Source organism: Polypterus senegalus, chromosome 8 (assembly GCF_016835505.1).
Source record: "Polypterus senegalus isolate Bchr_013 chromosome 8, ASM1683550v1, whole genome shotgun sequence".
In the NCBI taxonomy this organism is placed as follows: domain Eukaryota; kingdom Metazoa; phylum Chordata; class Cladistia; order Polypteriformes; family Polypteridae; genus Polypterus; species Polypterus senegalus.
In genome coordinates this window covers 114,478,329-114,495,733 of record NC_053161.1, presented here as the reverse complement: position 1 = coordinate 114,495,733, position 17,405 = coordinate 114,478,329, and the positions used below count along the sequence as shown (strand labels likewise).

Sequence of the window (17,405 nt, the reverse complement as noted above, 5' to 3'; positions counted from 1 at the left end):
AAATTTATCTTGCAGTTTTTATTTACATTTTAATGCGTTAATAAATTCATCTCTGAGTAGTCTCATGCTTTGCTTTGCAATTGATAGATAATGATTTCCAGTCTTTCAGGTATTAAAAGTAATTTAAACAGCAGCCTTCTTTGACTGTTGATGTCACTTTGGGTTTTGGTGTTATAGAATCATATTGTTATTCTTTCTAAGAAATTACCTCGAAGACAGTGTCAGTATTTCTAGGTCTAATTCATATTTATCTTAAAAAAACAGTCCATTACATTGAAGCAGAGCATGCTGCATATATGTTTGAAAACTTAATGAAAATTATTTGTCACAGGCATGGTTTTGTATTTTATATTACTGGCATGATGCATGGATAAAGTGCAACTAATGACCATGTCCCAGTAGAGTGGCATCATTGAAATCCATGAAAAAATTATTTTAAAACTCTTTTGAACTTCCACTTTCAAATCTGACCAGTTATATAAAATACTTTCTAATTTTACTTTTATTAGTTGAATATAATAATATTGTCTTCTACTGATAGTGCCTGATCCAGGAGATAAATGAGCTGACTTACAGAATAACAGAAATGGAAAACGAAAGACTCCAATATGAAAAGAAATTAAAGTCAACAAAGGTGAGTTGAACAGCGAGGTTTTAAAACCAACTATCTGTTTTGTTTATTTATTGTCTTGAGATGCTTATTTAACTTACAAAAGTATCACACAGTAATTTTTGTGTAACATATTTTGTTTTTAGGGCTTATTCATAAAACAATGCCTACCAGAATATTATGTCTTACCAGATCACAGCAGAGGCTTTAGAGGTTTTAGCATCTTACAAGTTTCTTATCTGCCAAATCAAAATAATTGTTTTCTATTGTACAACTTGATTACAGGATAATCCTAAATTGTTTTTTAAATAAAATAATTCTGCTTTTCTAATGCCCTACATTCTATATTTCATATAAAAGCTTTAAAGAATGTAATGCCAGCCTGCCCTGCTGTAGAAGTAAATTATCAGTCATCATAATAATAATACTGCTGGTTTTCTTTTGATGTGTAGTTAAGACATGTGACTTGCAGTAATGTACTAAACTACACTGAACCATATTAATACTGTACTTTTTCACCTTTAATTTACTGAGTTTAACTTTTTTTTTTGGTACTTTTCGTACTTTGTATATTTTTCATTTTGTGTTTAGTATTTACTACAAAATGTTGCTTTAAGAATGCAATTTTACCTGAAAATGAAAACCACTTTGCCAAGATAATATTAATGATGCCTAATGATACCTGCTTTATTCTTTTACAGAGATATAGTTTTAGTACTTTGACAAATTATACTAAGGGCTTAATGCTATGGCTCACTTTTGATTCCCTTCTTCTGTCAATTACTTTCTTTTCCACTGTTTCTGTCACTAGTCACTTATGGCCAAAGTCTCTAGTCTGAAAATCAAGGTGGGTCAGATGCAGTACGAAAAGCAGAGGATGGAACACAAAAACCAAGCATTGAAGGTTTGGTGTTCTCTGGGTATTTTCTGCATCGTGTTGTATTGTCAGTTATGTGTCAGTCACTTTTTCTGTTTCCACAATTTGTTTGTAGACTGTAATCCTGTAAGAGGATATTACTAACGTTTTCTCAAAGCCTTTGACTTGGCTGTTCTTTAATAATGGCTGTAAATATAAAATCTTTCTTTCCAGAGGTAACTGGCTTTCTGATTTTTATATTGTTACCTTACTTGTGCCGAGATCTCCATTTTTTGATTAGATATACCACAGCAGCATAGACATTTAGTGTATAATTATGAATACCTTTCTTACCAGAGACACATTGGAACGTCTCTGTTAGATGAGAGATTACTGTTCAATCAGAACACACCATTTTTCAGTAATTTTTCCTTAGCAAGTTTCACTCCAGTTTTGCTCACCTGCATTTTTCTGTTGAAAGAATAGTCAGATTCAATATAATCTTGAGAGACTTAATGATACAGCACCTGAGAATGAACTGTTCATGAAGCAAGAAATTTAGTGATAGGATGCACTGTGCTACACAATATGTACTTTGACATGAATGCTTTGCTTTAGACCTCTTGCAGATTAAATTCACAAAACCATCATCATGTGGAATCATTACACATTTTACATAAGCATTTAACCTGTTTATTTACAGCTATTAAATAGCTAAGTCTTTTGGTTTATTAAAAGCTGTTGAAACTTTAGTGAAACTTTGGTCATATACAGTATGTATCATTATAATATTTAGCAAACCATTTATGTTAAGTCCAACTTGTTGAAAGACAACCTACTGAGTGTTTTTATTTTATTTTATTTTTTTTAATTGCTTTCCTATTATTTACCATATTCCCTAAGGTTCTTAAACCATTTTTGCATATTGCATGTCTTTACAATCCTTAAACTCTGCAGAAGAACAGAATATCATTGTCCCTTCCGCATGAACAATGACCTGGAGGTGAAGGGAAAGTCCTCCTTGGAGAATCGCAAACATTGTCCAGGGGATTTGTTACAGCCGTTTAAGTAGCAACCTTACACAAAGACTTTCTGCAAACCGCCCGTGACCCTTCTCATTCAGTTCAATTCATGACTCCAATCAACTCAATTAGATATATCTTGCAACCCAATGCACCAAACACTGCACTAAGGCCATTCTGTTCAAATACACCCTGATAGCTGTGCAATTTAGATGATTTGGTTGTTTGAATATTCTCGGCTGCACTCAGAATATCTATTTGCTCTTATGACCAATAGTTTGTTTCTGGTAATGCAGTGCCAAGTATGACAAAATTAAAGGAGCTTAATAGACAGTGTACAATATTCTGGTCATGTGCTAATAACCATAGATAGTGTAATGTATGATATACCAAATTATGTCTACATTAGTGCTTAAAGAGAGAAAATTAATTTTAATTCAAGGCAAGTAATTGTTACTTAGAAGCTCAAAAGAAACTATCTAGAATGTGAATATAGTTAATGCTATAAAAATGTACACATTACCGTCTGACTTATGCATTTTGAAATGGAAGGGAAATCAGACTTGCTTTAAATATACAGTAAATACAATTGTTACTTTAGGCTTCAGCGGTTAAGATCATAAAGATCTGAGGCGAAGGCATTTTAGCCCATCATAACTTTATCAGTTCTTGTATATCTAATAGTTCTTATATCTAACTGCTGCCTCGCAGACGAATGCTGCCTCATTAGGAGACCCAGGTTCGCTTCCCAGGTCCTCCCTGCGTGGAGTTTGCATGTTCTCCCTGTGTCTGCGTGGGTTTTCTCTGGGCACTCTGGTTTCCTCCCACAGTCCAAAGACGTGCAGGTTAGGTGCATTGGTGATCCTAAATTGTCCCTAGTGTGTGCTTGGGGTGTGTGTGTGCGCGTCCTGCGGTGGGCTGGCGCCGTGCCCGGGGTTTGTTTCCTGCCTTGCGCCCTGTGTTGACTGGGATTGGCTCAAGCAGACCCCTGTGCCCCTGTAGTTAGGATATAGCGGGTTGGATAATGGATGGATATATCTAATATTTCAGTAGTGAAGCTGAGTAATGCTTTCAAGGTGTTTCTTCGAACATCATTGCCAATTATGTGGCATTTTGTATCTGTAGGACTTGGCATAAACTGCTGTTTTCTAGTGTTGGTATTATATGCAGCTCTCTCCATCTACCATTGAGGTACCTATATCTTCAGTAAAAAAAATTCTGGTTATCACCCTTATAATATTCCTGTTGTATATCTTAGTCCTTTTGCATAGGACAGTAGGCTTTTATGTACCTTGTACGTCATAGTAATATGTAAACTATTGTTTAAAGGAAATGAATTATTTTTACTCCTTAGTTATTTATCTCTAAAAAATGTTGTGTTTGTTTTTTTGTCAGTGTGTGAAAAGGGTTCTTATTAGTACTCCATCATTGGCTGAACACTGAACTTGTACCATGAAGTGTACAGTTAGAAGTGTGAAATGTTGTCACTTATGATTTTCATTTTGTAAATAGAGTAATTATATGATAATCTACCAAAAAAAGGCAGTGTTTCTTTTAACCAGTATCTCGCTGAATTGCTACATTTCATGAGACATATGCACTTGTATGTAGGAAAGCCAAGTCACTTTCCATAGCTGATTCCAGCTTCAACAAGAGAGAAACTTTTAAGTTGAGATTTTATGGTTGGGACATTTTCCTTGTTCTGGTTGGTCATAAATTTTGGAATTTATTGCTGGAAAAAAAAAATCAAAGAACTTACCTTTTTTAGGTAATGAAACATCAGTAGATAAAATGCCTATATTATTATGCACATTAAGATAATTGCATGCTGTGAACCAGTTTGCTACAGTACTCTGCCACAGAGTATCACTACAGCTCTTATTACTTAGGAACTCTAATAGCAGAAGCCTTCCATTTCAAGGAAGAAACAGACCAAACTAAAGGAAACACCCTAGCGATGGCCTCCTGAATTTGCATTTGAGAATATCTTCTCACAAACCCAGTAATGGTCACTGAATGATTTATAAACCCTCTCGTAATTTTTTGGGTCCACATGGTTAATTAGGAGCTCCTGGATCTCTTGGGACTCCCAGTATTTTCTACCATGTTTTCTTGTAAATTTAGTACAAAGACTGCTTCTTTGTACAAGTATATAGAACCTTTGCTGACTGTAAATGCCAGCATTTTTCATCATTCAGCCACTTCTAACGTAGTTTGATCCAAAAGATTTTGGGCTGGAGCCTGCTTTTTTCATGTTGTTCTGTCTGCACGCCTGTGTGTGTGATTGGTTTGCCAGTGGCTTTCAATTTCTCATTTGTACAAGATGTGGAAAGTGATTTTTTGAATAAAAAAAACAAAACAAAACCATCTGACCTTTTAGGCTGACTCTTTTTAAGAAAACTGGTCTGATTGCTTCTATCCCCTCTTAATTACATATACTTAATAACATAGAGTTCAGTGTGTTAAAATGCTATGCCCAGTCTTTTGTCAGGTGCAGTTTAAGCAAAGTTTTTATGAATACAAATTTTTCTTTGCCTTTATTCTAAAACATAATTGCAAATGTATTCAAATATGCACTAAGCATTCCAGAATCCATACTCTAGAAAGTCCTTGGACATCACTTTGGTAAACCAGTCCTTTTTCTTACATAACACACTCAAAATATCATTATTAAAATCAATTAATTATCATTATTAATCTTTATAATTATAACTACCAACGTAATAATAAGCTGCATGGCAACAACTCTAGGGGAAATAGGAAATTAAGGCCGAAGCTGTCTCACTTCCAGTTAAGACTATAAAATGACATCAAAAACTCAGAATCAGTGTCTCCATGATGGGACAGTTAATTTCGTAAGCTGGAATGTTAAAGGCCTGAATCACAAATTAAAGAGAAAGAAAGTACTCTCTTAACCTAACAGGTCTAAATGCTAACATAGTATTTTTACAGGAGACCCACTTACTAAGCAAGGATCAGTTCTGGCTGCACAAAGACTGGACTGGTCAAATGTTCCATTCTAGTTTTACGAAGAAAACTAGAGGTGTGGGAATTCTCATACATAGAACAGTACCATTTGTAGCATCAGATGTAGTATTGGATCCTGAAGGGAGATATGTAATGGTCATGGGAGACTTATCTAACTGTAAAATGATTTTGATAAATGTTTATGCACCTAATGTTGATGATAAGGAATTTATACAAAATTTATTTGCATCCATTCCCAATCTGAACACTCATTAAGTTATAATGGCTGGGGACTTTATTTGTTTTCTAAATCCACTTTTAGATAGGACTTCCTCCACAAGGGGATCAGCATCTAACACTGCAAAGATAATTACAAAGTTTATAACTGATCACAACTTATCAGATCCCTGGAGGTTTTTAAACCCAAATTCAAGAACATATTCTTTCTACTCACCAGTACATCATTGCTACTCAAGGATTGATTACTTCTTTATAGACAATAACTTCTTGCCTAAGATTAAATCTTGTAAATACGATGCTATTGTTATTTCAGACCATGCACCTATGATCTTGGAGCTGAAATTACTAAGCCCCATACACTCACCCCAGATGGCTCCTCAATCCGCTTCTATTAGCTGACGAGAATTGTACTGAATTTATATCCAAACAAATCAAATTCTTTCTAGAGACAAATACATCCCCTGAGATCTCTGCAGGAATACTCTGGGAAACTCTTAAGGCCTTCTTAAGAGGACAGATTATCTCATATCTTTCCCACAGAAATAAATCCGAAGCCAAGAAAGTAGCAGAGATAAAAAGCGAAATTACTAAAATAGATGAAGAACATGCCAGACTACCAAGTGAGACTCTACATAGAGGAGGCAGGCTCTACATTCAGAATTAAACCTCTTGACAACTAAAGGAACTGAACAACTAATTTACAAATCCAGACATCATTATTATGAACATGGAGAGAAAGCTAATAAGCTTTTAGCTCAACAAATTCACAAGCAAGAAGTGCAACGCAATCTCGTAATCACAACGAACGGAGATAAAATCGTAAATTCACAAAAATATAATGCACACTTTCAGAGACTACTATAAATCCCTATATACTACTGAGTTTAAAGAAGACAATACAATCTAATGCATTTCTGGATACATTACAGATACCACAAATAGACGCTTTTAGTGTGGAGGAACTTGATAAACCTCTGCATTATCAGAATTACTAGATGCTATAAAGTCACTCCAAGGTGGAAAAGCAGCAGGCCCTGATGGCTACCCTGCAGAGTTTTACAAGAAATTCTCGCAGCTAGCTCCCTCCTATTAGCAACATTTACAGAAGCCAGAGATAACCAATCTCTTCCACAAACCTTTCGCCAAGCACTAATCACTGTTTTCCAAAACAAAATAAGGACTTATTACAATGTGCATCATACAGACCAATTTCACTTCTGAATAACGACGTTAAAATACTCTCTAAAATCATAGCTAGAAGGATGGAGAAAGTGCTCCCCTCGTAATATCACAAGACCAAACTGGATTTATTAGGGGCCGACACTTATCTTCAAATCTTCACCCTGTTTAATGTAATATACTCACCAACTAAATCAAACACCCCAGAAATATTATTATCATTGGATGCAGAAAAAGCATTCGACATGATTGAATGGAAATACCTTTTTACTACATTGGAGAAGTTTGGGTTTGGCCCAACATTTGTGCATGGATTAAATTACTGTATACTAACCCAGAAGCTTCAGTTTGCATCAATAACATTTGCTCAGACTACTTTAAACTAGAACGTGGCACTAGACAAGGATGCCCTTGTCACCGCTGCTGTTTGCATTGCCATTGAACCACTGGCAATACATTGTCGAAATACTGATCAGATAAAGGGGATTAGCAGAGAAGGACTGGAACAGAAAATCTCATTATATGCAGATGACATGGTACTGTATATATCGGACCCAGAAAATTCTGTGCCTGCAGTCTTAGCAGCACTCACAGAATTTCAAAAGATCTCTGGTCTCAGAATTAATCTGAATAAAAGTGTACTCTTTCCAGTGAATTCTCAAGCATATAATATTAGATTAGACACCCTACCTTTTATCATTGCAGAACAGTTTAAATACCTGGGTAAACATCACAAGTAAACATAAAGCTCTTTATCAACAAAATTTCGCGTCTGCATGGAAAAAATTAAACAAGACTTGCATAGATGGTCAACCCTTCATCTCACACTAGCTGGAAGAATTAACACTGTTAAGATGAATATTCTTCCTAAGCTCCTTTTTATTTCAAAACATCCAATATACATTAATAAATCATTCTTTAAGCAATTAGATTCAACAATAACCTCATTTATTTGGAATTCAAAACATCCACGCATCAAAAGAGCGACCCTACAAAGACAAAAGGCAGAAGGCGGCATGGCTCTACCTAACTTCCAGTTTTATTACTGGGCAGCAAATATACAGGCGATAAGAACCTGGACACAAATAGAAGAACATACACAGGCTTGGACCACAATAGAAGTAAAATCCTGCAGTACTTCTTTGTATTCCTTGCTCTGTGCTCCAATAAACACACGCTATCGGCAATACACTAATAACCCAATTGTGCTCCACTCACTTAGAATCTGGAACCAATGTAGAAAGCATTTTAAGACGGAGAAGCTTCTATCTGTGGCACCTCTGCAAGAGAACCACCTCTTTCAACCTTCACAAACATATGCAGTTTTTAATATCTGGAAAAATTTGGAATTAACTTGCTTAGAGATCTTTATATAGACAACGTCTTTGCATCCTATGAACAATTACATTCCAAATTTAACATTCCAGCTACACATTTCTTTCACTATCTTCAAATCAGGAACTTTGTTAAACAGAACCTTCCAGATTTTCCTCATCTTGCACCCTCATCCATGCTGGAAAAATATTGCTCAATCTCAAGGACTTAGACTCCATCTCTACTATATATAAAATCATTTTACAATCCCTTCCTTTCAAAGATCCAAGAGGACACTGGGAAAAGATCTCTCAATTAATATATCAGAAAAGGAGTGGAAAGTAGCAATGCAGAGAATTCACTCGAGCTCCATATGCGCAAAGCATACAATTATACAACTCAAAATTATATATCGAGCACATCTGTCTTGCACTAAAACTCTCCAAAATGTTTCCAGGGCATGATCCAACCTGCGAACGTTGCAACCAAGTCCCAGCCTCACTGGGTCACATGTTCTGGGCCTGCACCAAATTAACATTATTCTGGACAAAAAATTTTAATTACCTTACAGATAGCCTTGGACTCACAATCCCTCCTAACCCATTAACAGCTGTGTTTGAGGTTCTTCCAGAGGGGCTTAAAGTGGAGAAAGACAAACAAATTGTGATTGCATTCACTACACTTTTGGCACGCAGACTTATTCTGATAAACTGGAAGAACCCAAACTCTCCTCTTTAAGTCAGTGGGAAACTGATGTGTTATATTATTTGAAATTGGAAAAAATCAAATACTCAGTTAGAGGATCTGTACAGACTTTTTTCAAAACATGGCAGGATCTAATCAGTAATATTTTAAAATAAGTTCATAAAGCACAGAGAATTTATTAATTTAGGTATGTTTACAAGCCTTAAATTTCATACCGTTTGGCTTGCTCTCACTCTCAGGGGTGGGGATCGATCTGCTCTTAACTCCGTTTTTCTTTTTGTAAAAAATTGATTGCTTTGTATGGATTGCAATAAAATTAATAAAAAAAAAATATGACTGATGACTGACTTTGAATATATAGTTTTGGAGAAGATTTCTCTGTTTTTCTTTTGTAACAAATATTTAATCACAACTAAATATAAGAAAATTCTTCCTCAATATTTATACCAGTGGAGTAATATTGGATTGGTACTAAAAGTTTGATCAATCTATTGGACCTTACTACTGGTACTAAAATGGTACTGAAATAGATAAAAGATCTCCCCATCATTCCCCACCACATGTCGCATACTCGCCTATTGAGTAAAAAAGCCCACATGTGCACCACACAAACGTGTTAAACGTTTGCGCCTCATTAGCGCCTGACTTCCTATTTTGTTGCAAGCTACAGTTTTGCTTTCAGTTGTCCGGTGCTTAAAAGTCAGTTGCCCCCAAACCCACTGCAGAATCGACAGTGTGTGAAAGAGAAAATGGGGAGTGTGTGCTTAGGGGGATTATCCTTAGTGAATATACACTGTGTGCACAATTATTAGGCAAGTTGTATTTTTGAGGATTAATTTTAATATGGAACAAACACAGTGCAATCAGTCAATCCAAAATGTTAATAAACCTGAAACCTGAATGTTTCACAACAGAAATGTGAGTGTGAACATCATCAGGGAATACATATGTGCACAATTATTAGGCAACTATTAGTGTGCAGATTTATTATGCAACTAAAGGAAAAATGAAAATTTTCCCATCTCACTTGTTTATTTTCATCTGTTATGGTGAGAATAATAAACAAACACCTCAAAATTTACAAATAAACATCTCTGACATTTCAAAAAAAATAAACCAATCAATCAATGACCAATATAGCCACCCTTCTTTACAAAAACAGTCATAAGCCTTTCCATTCATGGAGTCTGTCAGTTTCTTGATCTGTTGACGATCAGCTTTTTGTGGAGCAGTGACTACAGCCTCCCAGAAACTCTTCAGAGAGGTGTATTGTTTTTCTCCCCCGTAAATCTAGCGTTTAAGAAGTGCCCACAAGTTCTCGATAGGGTTTAGGTCAGATGAGGAAGGGGCCATGTCATTATTCCTTCATCTTTAAGGCCTTTACTGGCTGGCCACGCAGTGGAGAACTTCGATGCAAGTGATGGAGCATTGGCCTGCATAAAAATCATGGTCTTTTTCCTGTATCACTGTTTGAAGAAAGTGTCTTCGAAAAACTGGCAGTAGGTTTGGGAGTTGATTTTGAGTTCATCTTCAATGCAAAAAGGTCCAACTAGCTCATCTTTAAAAATACCAGCTCATACCAGTACCCCACCTCCACGTTGGAGTGGAGCTCTGTGCCCATTACTGATCCACAGGTCCATCCATCTGGTCCATCAAGAGTCACTCTCATCTCATCGGTCCATAAAACCTTTGAAAAAAATCTGTCTTCAGATATTTCTTGGCCCAGTTTTGACGTTTCAACTTATGTTTCTTGTTCAGTGGTGGTTGGGTTTCAGCCCTCCTTACCTTGGCCATGTCTTTGAGCACTGAACACCTTGTACTTCTGGGCACTCCAGGTAGGTTGCAGCTCTGGAATATGAAAGTACTGGAGGATAATGGGTTCCTGGTAGCTTCACGTTTGATTCTTCTCATATCTTTGGCAGCTAATTTGTGTCTTTTGTTCTCAACACGTTTCTTGCGACCCTGTTGACTATTTGCAACAAAATGTTTGATGGTTCTGTGATCACACACCAATATCTTAGCAATTCCAAAAGTGCTGCATCCCTCTGAAAGACTTTTTACAATTTTTGACTTTTCAGAGTCAGTTAAATCTCTTTTTTGGCCCATTTTGCCTGAGGAAAACTAGCTGCCTAATAATTCTGTACACCTTGATATAGGGTGTTGATCTCCTTAGGCCACACCCTCCCTCATTACACAAATACACATCACCTGACGTGCTTAAATCCAATAAGCATTCAAGTTAATACAGCTTGGAGTTGGAATATACGCATTAAAAATGATGATATGGTCAAAATACTCACTTGCCTAATAATTGTGCACACAGTGTACACCTCTCTTGACTGCCTTACTACAAGCAGTGGTTCCCCCCTGAATTCTCTAATGCAGTTTTAAAACATTTTAAATCTGAAGACCCAAATAAAATCAGTAGTCTGCTGGGACCCAAGAAGAGAATTGTTATCATAATGACAAGAAATTCATGAAAAAACAAATAAGAATGGCCATATAATAAACATTTTTTTGTTTCCTTTCAAGTACATATCTACATAAATTACTAAAAGAGAAAAGTCTGAAACAAAACATATTCTTTAAACAATGTTCCATCCATCCAAACCTGCTTATCCTGGTGCCTAACCCCGAAAGCATAGGATGTGAGGTAAGGACAATCCCCGAATAGGGTGCCAATCCGAGGCAGGGTGAACACATCCACAATCATGCATGCAAACACACACACACACACACACGCACACCCAGGGGCTAATTTAGCATTACCAGTCCAACTAACCTGCATGTCTGACAAACATGTCCACAATACCAGTTGAAGGACATTTACAGTGTGACGAGAAGAAAATTTTTTCCTTGATGAGGCATGTTAAACTTAAAATGAAATGTTCTTTGCTACAGATTTGCATTCAGTTTTTGCCATAACAGTGACCATGCAATTAACCACAGAGAAGTTGTTCATTTCCATTGAAAGTGCATTTTGCATACAACTCTGGCACAGTACTATATATACTCCCAGTCAATTCACTCACCCTTCATAACACCCTGAAAATGGTTACATCCTTGTCCCGCACCTGTTAATTTCATTATGACATTTAATCTTGTGCCACAGTCTCCTCACCTCACAAGCTTATCTGTCAGTTCTCTGTCTCTTTCTTATGCACATCTTTGCTCCCAGACTGACTGTTTAATAGGTTGAGAGATGGACGATGAAGATAACTTATTTTCCTGCCACAGTAAAGAAAGAACTCAATAGAATTCGATAGATTTATTTTTACATACAGCCGCAATAAAAAGTAAGATAAAAAGCGGCAGGCATATCACTTGGTACAGAGTTCACAATCGGATGAACATTTATTTTATTAAACAATCACATGGCAACCCTTCACAAAAAGTCGTGGCATATAGTTTAAGAAACACTGCTCTCGTACATTGAATGGGGCAGGGGAGGGTTTTTTCTTTCCCCTGCAGATTCTACAGCATGTTGGAGAGTGTAAAAATGAAGAGTTGACCACAAAGTCTGTCAAAATTACGGTTTACTTCCAATACCAAAACTCCTGAAATGCTGGTACTCTGCACCATTTTAAAAATAGTTTTTTAGTACCATTATTGCACTTAACCCAATACATAACTCAGAAAGTGGAGCCTCAACTTACAGTAATTGTATCCAGTAGTACAGGTTTGACATTCTGTCTAACATTAGTTCCACTCAAATAGGCATAGAATTTAGTACTTGAAGAAACATTTTGACAACCAATAACTTCTCGATATTAGGTTTTTCTCTATGAAGTCCGATTTTCCTTCAGTATCCCAAAGATGACTATGTTAGGTTAATTGATAGCTCTAAATTGGTCTTGTATTTTTGAGTATGGGTGTGGCGCCCCAGCTGGACTTTGTTCCTACTTTGCACCTGATCCTTCTGGGATATGCCACAGGCCCCCTGACTCTGAACTCTGAACTGAACTATTTGGTTACAGTAATGAATGATGAGATAGACAACTGAGTTTTTACACAATATATTGAACAATATACAAACCGGATTCCAAAAAAGTTGAGACACTAAACAAATTGTGAATAAAAACTGAATGCAATGATGTGGAGATGGCAAATGTCAATATTTTATTTGTAATAGAACGTAGATGACAGATCAAACGTTTAATCTGAGTAAATGTATCATTTTAAAGGAAAAATATGTTGATTCAAAATTTCACGGTGTCAACAAATCCAAAAAAAGTTGGGACAAGTAGCAATAAGAGGCTGGAAAATTTGAGCATAACGAAGAGCTGGAAGACCAATTAACACTAATTAGGTCAATTAGCAACATGATTGGGTATGAAAAGAGCTTCTCAGAGTGGCAGTGTCTCTCAGAAGCCAAGATGGGTAGAGGATCACCAATTCCCACAATGTTGCACAGAAAGATAGTGGAGCAATATCAGAAAGGTGTTACCCAGCGAAAAATTGCAAAGTCTTTGCATCTATCATCATCAACTGTGCATAACATCATCCAAAGATTCAGAGAATCTGGAACAATCTCTGTGCGTAAGGGTCAAGGCCATAAAACCATACTGGATGCCCGTGATCTCCAGGCCCTTAAACGACACTGCACCACAAACAGGAATGCTACTGTAAAGGAAATCACAGAATGGGCTCAGGAATACTTCCAGAAACCATTGTCAGTGAACACAATCCACCGTGCCATCTGCCGTTGCCAGCTGAAACTCTACAGTGCAAAGAAGAAGCCATTTCTAAGCAAGATCCTCAAGCTCAGGCATTTTCACTGGGCCAGGGATCATTTAAAATGGAGTGTGGCAAAATGGAAGACTGTTCTGTGGTCAGACGAGTCACACTTCGAAGTTCTTTTGGAAATCTGGGACGCGGTCATCCGGACCAAAGAGGACAAGGACAACCCAAGTTGTTATCAACGCTCAGTTCAGATGCCTGCATCTCTGATGGTATGGGGTTGCATGAGTGCGTGTGGCATGGTCAGCTTGCATGTCTGGAAAGACACCATCAATGCAGAAAAATATATTCAGGTTCTAGAACAACATATGCTCCCATCCAGACGTCATCTCTTTCAGGGAAGACCCTGCATTTTTCAACAAGATAATGCCAGACCACATTCTGCATCAATCACAACATCATGGCTGCGTAGGAGAAGGATCTGGGTACTGAAATGGCCAGTCTGCAGTCCAGATCTTTCACCTATAGAGAACATTTGGCGCATCATAAAGAGGAAGGTGCGACAAAGAAGGCCCAAGACGATTGAACAGTTAGAGGCCTGTATTAGACAAGAATGGGAGAGCATTCCTATTTCTAAACTTGAGAAACTGGTCTCCTTGGTCCCCAGACGTCTGTTGAGTGTTGTAAGAAGAAGGGGAGATGCCACACAGTGGTGAAAATGGCCTTGTCCCAACTTTTTTGGGATTTGTTGACACCATGAAATTCTGAATCAACATATTTTTCCCTTAAAATGATACATTTTCTCAGTTTAAACTTTTGTTCCGTGATTTATGTTCTATTCTGAATAAAATATTAGAAGTTGGCACCTCCACATCATTGCATTCAGTTTTTATTCACGATTTGTATAGTGTCCCAACTTTTTTGGAATCCGGTTTGTATTTTAACACAATGCAATAAACCCACAAGTGAATCAAAAGTAGTGATGGTATTTTAACATGACCAAAGGGGTCTTTTTTCAAATGAATCATAAGTTTTAATGTTTTCTCTCTCTCTCTCATTATTAAAATATGTGATTTGCAAATGTATACAACAAGGTAAGCAGCACATCAGAGGTGAGTTAGTCTGTTTTTTTTTAAATATACCTCCTACGTCATATCCAGTGCAGGGCTCATTACCATTGGATAGCTGAGTTTCTTAGCATTCTGATGATATATCGGTCTCTTGATTGGTTATTTGTACTACATGTCACAGCAGTGACTAAACAACAACAAATATAATGCCTATGTAGCTTCTCATCTTTATAAACTGTTATGCATTGTTACACACAAAGAGTAAGAGATAAATTCTGAAGAAAGTTATGACTTTGAGAACGGTATGTCTGATGGACTCGAGACTATGCTTGATTTCTATGTACTGTGCATAGTATCACTTTGAAGCATTACAGCGTGCAGGTTTAAGTTCTACCATCATGGGTTCAATTACCATACTCATAGACTATCTGCTGCACGCTCTTCCTGCTAGATTACTGAGCAGATTTCTTTCAATTTGAAATACTCTTTAGCCAATTGGAGCTCCTTTACTACAAAAATAGGCATTTATTTTTGGTATGTAATTTAGGTCTAATATTGACAAATCCCCTTGGTGCATAAGGAGTTAATAGAGTTTTTTGGGTTTTTTTGACACTGTAGTAACCAATTGTAGTAACAATCTTGTGAAGGAAGAATTCATAGCTGATGTTCACATGCAGTAAAAACAGTAGCATAGTCCTTGTTAATCACCTTTGTTATTGTCACTGTGAGTTGCCCCTGCAAAGAAAGAAACTAGAGAACCCTTCAGAATGGATCAACATGAGACAGTCAGGAATGAGATGCTACTTATACATGTCATGAACAGAGTTTTACCACAGTGATTTCTTCAAGCTTCTAGAATTGATTAAGCAGGTTTGAGAATGGTCTATTGTGCTATAAACTAAGGTATGTAAATGTGGTTTCTGTGTACAGGAGTGGAGAAATTGTAAATGCATATGATAGTCTGCTGGGCTACCAACTTTGCAGACCTGGTAGTCCAGATACACTTTCTGATAGTCCGGCTTTATCTACAGGGTAGTGAATTACTTGCAACTTATTACATCAATATCTATTTATAATATTTTGCCATATACAAGTGCATAGCACTTTTTTCCACAATATAAACACAATCTTCATTTTGAATGAGGCTATTTTAGTAAATGGCTGATTTTTAAAGTATTATGTCATGTTGATGCATGGTCCTTTTTCCAATGTATCCAAAGCTATCAAAATTTTACTGAAATATTGTATTAATACTGTATTCTCAAATTTTGTTCTCGGAGCTAATTTAGACACCACCAATTAGTTTCTCTATCTAAATCATCATCTGTTTGGCTTTCAGGGTTATTTTGAGGTGCAGTATGTCCTTGTAGAGAGCTGCATAACAGTTGGTCATTCTTGGACTGTTAAGTAGGACCTCTTGTTAGTAAATTTGAAGCTTAGGCCTGAAAAAGTATTTCCACACTCTGCAGTGCTTGTTTTGTAGAATTCCTGTACAATTTTGCAATATTGCTCACTAAAGGGTGTGTGCATGTTAGATGGTGGTTACGGTAGTCTGGCAAACTATAAGCAGCAGCTTTAAAAGTGACACCCAAGTTAAGAACATACTTGAAAAAGTGTGTCTGTTGGTTTTATTATGTTGTTTTTTTATTAGGAAAGTATTGCATGGAATACATATCTGAAACATCTGGTTGTCTCCTGGGCCTTTTCAGTCTCTAGTTTGTCTGGAATTAAAAATTGGTAGTCCTGGGCGTCTGAGCTACCAATTTCTGTGCCCCTGTATGCAGTACTTTCCTATTCTTCTCTTTAGTGAATTGTAAAATTAAAATGCTTATTAATTTTTGCAATGACCTGTATAGATATTAATGATTGTTTTTTTTAAGGATGTTTTTAATATGCCTGCACTTCTCAAATTAGACAGGAATTGGAGAGTTTTAGAAAGGAGTAGATATATGCCCTGTAAGAGGAGCATCTTTATTATGTGTGTCTGCCAAACTGTATACATACTGAATAAAGGAAAACAGGCATGGCTGACTGTTTGTAAGCACCAGAATAGGTATTATGGTTCTTAAACACTGCTTTAATTGAATAACCAGCAATTGCATAATACAGTATTTTGTTATTAATTCTTATTTTCCTACAGTATCTTTTACAAAATGTTTGAAAGTAGAACCTTAAAGGTTTCTCAAGGTGAAAACAGCATTAGTTTACATTTATTTTTGGTTATATGAAAAAGTAAATGTTGAGTGACACCAAAAACTTGTGAAATTGTGTTATCCTGAGCTGTGTGTGTAGAGAGATTTAAAAATATTTCTTTTGTAGACACATGGACTTGCTGCCTTTTGATTTTCTTGTATGATTTTTGTGATTATACTTTTCTTTTTCATTAATTCTTACTTGAATATACATTTTTGAGTAGTGTCTTTAGTTACATTAATGTGTGGTATTTTGTTGTGGAGCTGCTTGTTGAAATAAAGTGAGTTTCAAAACTAATATTGACTTTTATATTCAGTGTGAATGTCTTGTAAGTTTGTGTGTCAGTATTGCCTTCTGATTAAAAACTAGTGAAATGGCTTCTTACTTTGAAAGTGACATTAGCTATGTTGTCTTTTTGTACTGTGATGCTTCTCAGTCTACTCTGTGTACATTAAATGTAATTTTAATTGACATATGTGTTGCAACCTTAGTGTGCATGTGCTACACTGTATCTATAAAAACACAAACCTGCAAGTAAGGACACTATTATTATTATTTTTTATAAGCAG

At 36.4% G+C, this 17,405-nt stretch overlaps 1 protein-coding gene across 16 annotated transcripts in view; it reads left to right on the top strand.

Annotated features, from left to right (window-relative positions):
- The window catches only part of ppfibp1b (PPFIA binding protein 1b), a 197,045-nt gene that overhangs the window by 91,109 nt on the left and 88,531 nt on the right, over nt 1–17,405 (top strand). For 11 of the 16 annotated variants that reach the window (XM_039761651.1, XM_039761657.1, XM_039761653.1 and 8 more), the window contains 2 exons: nt 542–634; nt 1,422–1,514. In XM_039761651.1, the coding sequence (XP_039617585.1) occupies nt 542–634; nt 1,422–1,514 (186 nt within the window). The remainder of the gene's footprint in view (nt 1–541; nt 635–1,421; nt 1,515–17,405) is intronic. The other 5 variants (XM_039761655.1, XM_039761659.1, XM_039761654.1 and 2 more) reach the window with 1 other exon arrangement.